The sequence below is a fragment of the Hyposmocoma kahamanoa genome, unplaced genomic scaffold, assembly GCF_003589595.1.
Source record: "Hyposmocoma kahamanoa isolate Upper Pololo Valley unplaced genomic scaffold, ASM358959v1 99120, whole genome shotgun sequence".
NCBI classification, from domain to species: domain Eukaryota; kingdom Metazoa; phylum Arthropoda; class Insecta; order Lepidoptera; family Cosmopterigidae; genus Hyposmocoma; species Hyposmocoma kahamanoa.
This window is the reverse complement of record NW_020655796.1, coordinates 3,868-10,520: the sequence shown is the minus strand read 5'-3', so window position 1 is coordinate 10,520 and position 6,653 is coordinate 3,868. Positions and strand designations below refer to the sequence as shown.

Sequence of the window (6,653 nt, the reverse complement as noted above, 5' to 3'; positions counted from 1 at the left end):
TTTTTTTTTTTCTACATGAAGTCCAATGACAAACTGTTATGGATGTCACATCCAAAATATTAGTTGAAGATCAAGTTGTCACGACAACGCACGGTGTTTCGTGTAGAACAAGCTAGCTGGACAATATTGACATTAACATTTCCCAGAAAGGTTAATTACGGTAAGTAGGATATTAGTTGCTGATCACATCGGTAAGTATGATTTTTTCACTAATGACATAGATCATTAGTAATAAGCATATGTATATAAGACAACTAGAAAAAAAGCATAAAATTACATGCATTTTTGCTCTTGATATGATAACGTATCCGAAAAGCTTAATAAGGCATTTAAAAGGAAATGTCTCGCGAAGTTGTTAAGGTACCTTTTTTTTTACATTTTTCAAATTCAAAAGACTAAAAGTAAAAATCCCCTCTTCTCCCTGGATCGATATTTTTTCCTGTGATAGGTAGTCTTCTAGTTTATTATTCAAGTGGAATTTCTTGCTCGAAAAGTGCCCTTTTTATACAGGCTGTAAATTTGAAAGTGAGACATACTTATAGAGTGCGTTATATTCCTGATTCTGAACCCAAAGAAAAAAAAATTAAGTTATATTTTACAAAAAAAAAAAAAATTTTTTAATTTTTTTATCGACTACTGCTTGTGAACAACATTAGTCGTCGAAATCCATGCACATCCCTATTGATGTTCCCACGCAGCGCGAGTCTACTAGAGCGAGCGCGGCCTCTTTGAGCGCGGCACATCAAGGAGCAGAGCCCATCAGACAGTGCACGCGCGGCCGCCCTCGCGAAGACACGTGTAGTACTTTCGCTCGCCCGATCACAGCGCCGGCGCGCGGCGATCTCTTTTCTCGCCCGCAAAATGGATACATATTCAAATGTCGAATTGACTGAGATGGTGCGACTTTACGCAATAAGTGGTGATAGTGTGAGACGAGCGATTAGAATGTTCGGAGAAATGTTCCCAAATCGGCCGCTGCCAAATTATCGGGTGATGCTTGCTGCGACTCAAAAACTGCGCGATTATCGCCAGTTCGATGAGCCTATAAATGCTGAAGGTCGTGGCAATGTAGGCATCAGCGTGGACCTGCAGGAGCGCATCTTGGACTATTTTGAAGAGGAGCCGCGCGCTAGCACACGGGAGGCAGGACGCCGATGCAGATGAGTTTCTGTTTGTTTATTCACTTGTACCTATACAATAACAAGATCAAAGTGGTAAATTTTTTTGGCAGAACCCTCGTCCATCGTCCACTATGTATTGTCGTCCAATAAAGTACATGTTCATCAAAGAAACCAAAGAATTAACAGTGTCCTAGACAAATAAAGTACTGGAAGACATAAATGAACTATTGCCAACAATATGTAGTGTCCATGATGGTCTTGAAATCTCCGTCAAGCATTCACTACTTTTGACGATGATTGACGGTAAAGTCTGCAACGCTTTGACCGAAACTTCGTCAGCACAAAAATGTTATATTTGTGGAGCTACCCCACAAATGAATGATGACTCCAAGGAGTTCGTGGCTAACAAAGACAACCTAGGTTTTGGTTTATCGACATTGCATGCTTGGATTCGTTGTTTCGAATGTTTACTTCACATAAGCAAAATAATGGTAGTGAAAAGATTATTGACAAGAAAAACATGTCTTAATGGATCAAAACACTAACTTAAAACATAAAAATATAAAACTGTTTAGTTTTAATTGTAGGTCGGTTACGCGCTCGGTCGATTGTGTTAGAACCTTATGTCGCACGGCGGATATCATTTGCTTGCAAGAACTATGGCTGCTACAAGAAGATATACCGTATTTAAGTAGCATTGACCCTGAATTCGGGTTTACTGGGAAATCAGCAGTCGATACAGGAGCTGGGATTCTGCGCGGGAGACCGTTCGGTGGTGTCGGGGTGCTCTGGCGTAAGAGTTTGTTTACATCAGTGTCAGTAGTGCAATGTAAAAGTGTGCGCATAGCTGCCATAAAGATAGTGTTATCGGACCGGTCGCTATTAGTGTTTTCCGTGTACATGCCAACTGACTCTGCTGATAATCTTATGGAGTTTACCGAGTGTCTGGGTGAGTTAGCGGCAATAGTGGAAGAGTGTCAGATAGATTCCGTTTTCATCCTAGGCGACTTTAATGCTCACCCTGATAGGAGATTTGGTAGGGAACTCCTAGACTTTTGTGCGGAGCAAAAGTGGCAGTGTGCTGATATGGAAATATTAGGAGCAGGGTCAGCTTCGTATACGTACGTTAGTGACATTAATGGCACGAGAAGCTGGTTGGACCATTGTGTAGTGTCTGAGGCAGCGTGCAAATCGGTACAGAATGCTAAAATACATTATGATGTTTATTGGTCTGATCATCAGCCGCTGGAGATAGAATGCGATTTAAATATGATTAGGACTAAAAATGTGTCAAATAATAAGAAATGTAATAAAATTATTTGGGGGGAGCGAAACCCAGAACAAATGACATTGTATACACAGTATTGTAATGATTATTTTAGAGCTATTGACTTTCCGATTGAATTTAGAAATTGTAGTGACAAACACTGTGATAATGTGCAACATAGGTTAGTTATTGACAAGTTTTACGCTAATATTATTGACATATTAAGAGGAGCTGCGATTTTTAGTTATAGTAATAATGTGAATTTGAAACGGAAGCGTCACGTTATAGGGTGGAACAAATATGTACGACAAGCTCACGTGGAGGCTCGACTTGGGTTTCAAAACTGGGTCGCGTGTGGAAAGCCTAACAGTGGGCCTGTGTTTAAGGTCATGTCAGAAACAAGAAAAATATTCAAACAAAAATTAAAATGGTGTCAAACAAATGCTGAAAAAATTAAAATGGACATTTTAGCAACACATCATTCGAATAAAAATTTTAGTAAATTCTGGAAACAGACCAACAAGTTGAGTCCCAGGTCGGGCCTCCCTGTGAGCGTGGATGGTGTTAGCGAGACAGACCAGATTGCCCAGCTTTTTAAACAACACTTCCAAGTTGAGTCTCCATTAGCAGCGAGTGAGGAACCACTTCCTGTAAGACGAGCGGCTACGGCTCCCCCTGTGATTATCACAGCTAAGAAAGTGGCGCGATTGGTGAGGGGCATGACGCGCGGTAAGTCACCTGGACACGACTACCTTAGTATTGAACATCTGCAACATGCTGGAGTACATTTACCCAGAGTACTAGCCATGCTCTTCACCTTCTGTGTCGGTCATACATATCTACCTGAAGATATGATGAAAACCGTGGTAGTACCGATCATAAAGAACCGAACAGGGGATGCATCTGACATGGGGAACTATAGGCCCATTTCATTGGCAACAATTGTAGCAAAGGTGTTGGACAGTGTGCTCGACGAAGAACTAGATAGTCATATAAAACTCAATGACGCGCAATTTGGTTTTAGACCCGGACTCTCCACGGAGACAGCAGTTCTTTGTCTTAAGCACACTGTTCGATACTATACAGACAGGAAAACACCTGTATTCGCATGTTTCCTGGACTTGTCGAAGGCCTTTGATTTGATTTGGTGTCCTATGGTAAACTATGGCAGAAGCTGTACGAAGACACAACACTGCCTGGTGAGCTGGTGGAGTTGTTCAGGTTCTGGTATGGTCACCAGACAAATGTTGTGAGGTGGGCAGACACGCTATCCGATCCATACAGGTTGGGGTGTGGGGTGAGACAGGGGGGGCTGACGTCACCCAGGCTCTTCAGCTTGTATGTTAATCGGCTGATTGAGGAGCTCAGCAGCAATGGTAGGCTGCTCCGTGGATGGGACTTTTGTGAATAACATAAGTTACGCAGATGATATGGTGCTGCTGAGCCCGTCAATCAGCGCCCTTAGGAAGTTACTGGCTGTATGTGAGCAGTATGCGGAGATGCATGGCCTCAGGTACAATACTTCAAAAAGCGAGTTGCTGATTTTTGAGGCAAAGGGTGCAGTATTGGCTGCTCAAGTTCCGCCTGTTCGACTTAATGGCACGCCTCTGAAGCGCGTTACTGAGTTTAAGTACCTGGGGCACTGGGTCACTGCAACTCTTAAGGATAACGTGGACTTGGAGCGGGAGCGTAGGGCGCTGGCAGTCAGAAGTAATATGTTGATCCGTAGGTTCGCAAACTGTACCAATAACGTAAAAATTACGCTCTTCAGGGCATACTGTCAATCATTTTACACGTGCAGCCTATGGATCCACTACACTCAAAAGGCTTACAGCGCCCTGCGAGTCCAATACAACAACGCGTTCAGGATGTTGTTGGGGCTGCCGCGCCATTGTAGTGCGTCAGGAATGTTCGCGGAGACGCAAACGGACGGGTTTCACGCCATTATGCGTAAGCGCGTTGTGTCGTTGCTGCGGCGCGTGCGCGGCAGCTCAAACGGCCTCCTGGCCATTGTTGCGGACAGAGTCGACGGCCCATTTGTACAGGCATGGGAGGCTCTTCACGCGACAGCAAGGAGGGATTAATTTAATGTAATTTAAAATTTAAAATTTAAAATTTGTATTAACTAACATAGTCATAAGGTTACAATTGTTACTAACACAATATGGAGATAATCTGAAATAAATATTATTATTATTATTATTATAAGCTATCGTATTGATGTAAAAAAATGTCAATTACGAGACACAAACGATAAAGCTCTTGTGAAACAACACGTTCTGCAGCGATTCAAGTACGCTTTAAAGAAGAAATGGGCTTAAATGTAGATAAACCAAAGCCGGGATTTGGCAACACTAATGATGGGAATCTCGCAGGTTTTTTGCAAATCCTGAGTTAAGTACAGGATTAGATGTGATTTTGATAAAGAATTTCGATATTTTGCTAAGAACACTTTCTTCCGGATATGACATAAATTTAGAAAAATTTCAACATCTAGCACAAGAGACAAGAAATCTCTATTTGAGTCTGTATTCGTGGTATTACATGCCTGCAACTGTACATAAAATACTTGTACATAGTGTAGAAATAATTCAATCGGCTCTTTTGCCAATCGGGCAACTTTCTGAAGAAGCTCAAGAAGCTCGAAATAAAGATTGCAGAAGATTTCGAGCGGATAACACACGAAAATATTCACGTATAGCCCCGAACACAGACTTACTTAATATGTTAATAATTACATCTGATCCTGTGATTAACAGCCTCAGAGATATTCCGCAAAAGAAGTCAGGTTCTCTTTCTTCCGGAGTTTTAGACTTAATTATTTCAAGTCTTCCTAAAAGATTAGCTCCTGTTGAATCTAGCACTAGTCACACAGATTATTGTGTTGAAGATACTTTAGAGGACGAGCTCAGCGATGACGAATGAGCATATTTTCAGAATACAATTAAGAAATGTTCAAATAATAGATAAGTTGTTTGTAATATATTAGTTAATTAGTTATAATTTAGTAAGTCATTTGGTTAATTATGTACACATCGAGCTAATTATACAGGGTTAAAGGTTAAGTCGACCTGAATCCTTTAAGGGGTAACAGTTTGCATCATTTCTGACTAATTTCACTATGAAACACCATACCCCAAACTGAACCGTTCTCATGTTATAAGGACTTTGTAGTTTTTTTTTAAAAAAGTCCAATTTTTTTCCTAATGTCCCATTCTTTGTGTCTTGTGCTTGTCATCATTTTGTTTTTGGTATTTTTGTGTAGTAGATTAATAGATTTATTACTCAAAATACCAAAATTTGCAAGTAATTGTACAAACTGCGCCGTAGTAGACGATTTATTATTAAAAAAAATAAATTAATTGCTTTTTTTATTCTTTTTTAGATTTTGAAAAATGTCTATGACAGTTGTGCTGCAGATGTGCTTAAAAATATCTACGGTTCTTTAGCTTTCCAAAAAGGTATTACAAGCTAGGTTATTATTAGAATGCCTAGACAATAAATTGGATGAAAAGCTACCAGGTAGAGTAGTAAACAATAGGGGTACGTTAAGCTACTACCTGCGCCTATTGTCCTGTAAAGGATTGCGGTGCGTGCGAACAGGATATCATACGATGTAAACAGGTGCGAGTGAGACAAGACGTAATTCTCCGTTTATGCCATTTTTAACCGACTCATTTTGTTATTGTGTTTGGTTAGTCTGCTTACGTTATTCGTCCGTTGTAGATGCGATATTCAGTGCTCTTCGTTTTTTACTCGACTTGGCTTGTTTTCCTGGACTGTTTCTTCCTATTCGTGACTGTGCTTGTTAACTGGACTTTAATTTTGATTTGGAACTGTTGAAGATGACGACCTACACGAATGAAGAATATATATATGTTAATATGTTAATTTGTTATGGGTACTGCAATTGTGTATCCCTACGAGCTCGTAATGAATACATAACACGTTATCCCGGCCGCCGAGTACCAGATATTAGTGTATTCGGGGGAGTTTACCGACGACTTGAGAGAGACTGGCTCTGTTTTGAGAAGACGAACAGACCTAGGTAGACCACGTGTTAATGATGATGATGAAGATCAGGATAATGAGATAGTTCGACGGTTTCGCTGGGATCCAACTACTTCAACCAATATTATTGCCCGAGAACTTGGGTTCTCACAATGGAAAGTGTGGCATACGATGCATACTGCCGGTCTCTACCCCTATCACTACACGCCGGTACATCATATCGAAGATGAAGATCCTGTGAGAAGGCTGGCTTT

General features: G+C 40.8%; 2 protein-coding genes across 2 annotated transcripts; both read left to right on the top strand.

Moving 5' to 3' along the window:
• Positions 1-1,414: 1,414 nt before the first annotated feature.
• LOC113239015 lies at positions 1,415-3,641 on the top strand. The gene is made up of 3 exons (XM_026475880.1): positions 1,415-1,515; positions 1,709-2,315; positions 2,904-3,641. Exons 1-3 carry the CDS (start codon positions 1,415-1,417, stop codon positions 3,639-3,641), a joined length of 1,446 nt encoding a protein of 481 aa, XP_026331665.1.
• A 177-nt stretch (positions 3,642-3,818) lies between these two features.
• LOC113239013 lies at positions 3,819-4,472 on the top strand. The gene has a single exon (XM_026475879.1). The coding sequence runs from the start codon at positions 3,819-3,821 to the stop codon at positions 4,470-4,472; it is 654 nt and encodes a 217-aa protein (XP_026331664.1).
• Positions 4,473-6,653: the final 2,181 nt, after the last annotated feature.

What these genes read in the sequence shown, in the direction of transcription:
- LOC113239015 (XM_026475880.1), top strand. Translation starts at nt 1,415, where the DNA reads ATGATTGACGGTAAAGTCTGCAACGCTTTGACCGAAACTTCGTCAGCA. An exon ending in ATGAATGATGACTCCAAGGA is followed by an intron (nt 1,516 to 1,708) that starts GTTCGTGGCTAA and finishes TTTTAATTGTAG; the next exon opens with GTCGGTTACGCGCTCGGTCG. An exon ending in CTGAGGCAGCGTGCAAATCG is followed by an intron (nt 2,316 to 2,903) that starts GTACAGAATGCT and finishes TTCTGGAAACAG; the next exon opens with ACCAACAAGTTGAGTCCCAG.
- LOC113239013 (XM_026475879.1), top strand. Translation starts at nt 3,819, where the DNA reads ATGGTGCTGCTGAGCCCGTCAATCAGCGCCCTTAGGAAGTTACTGGCT.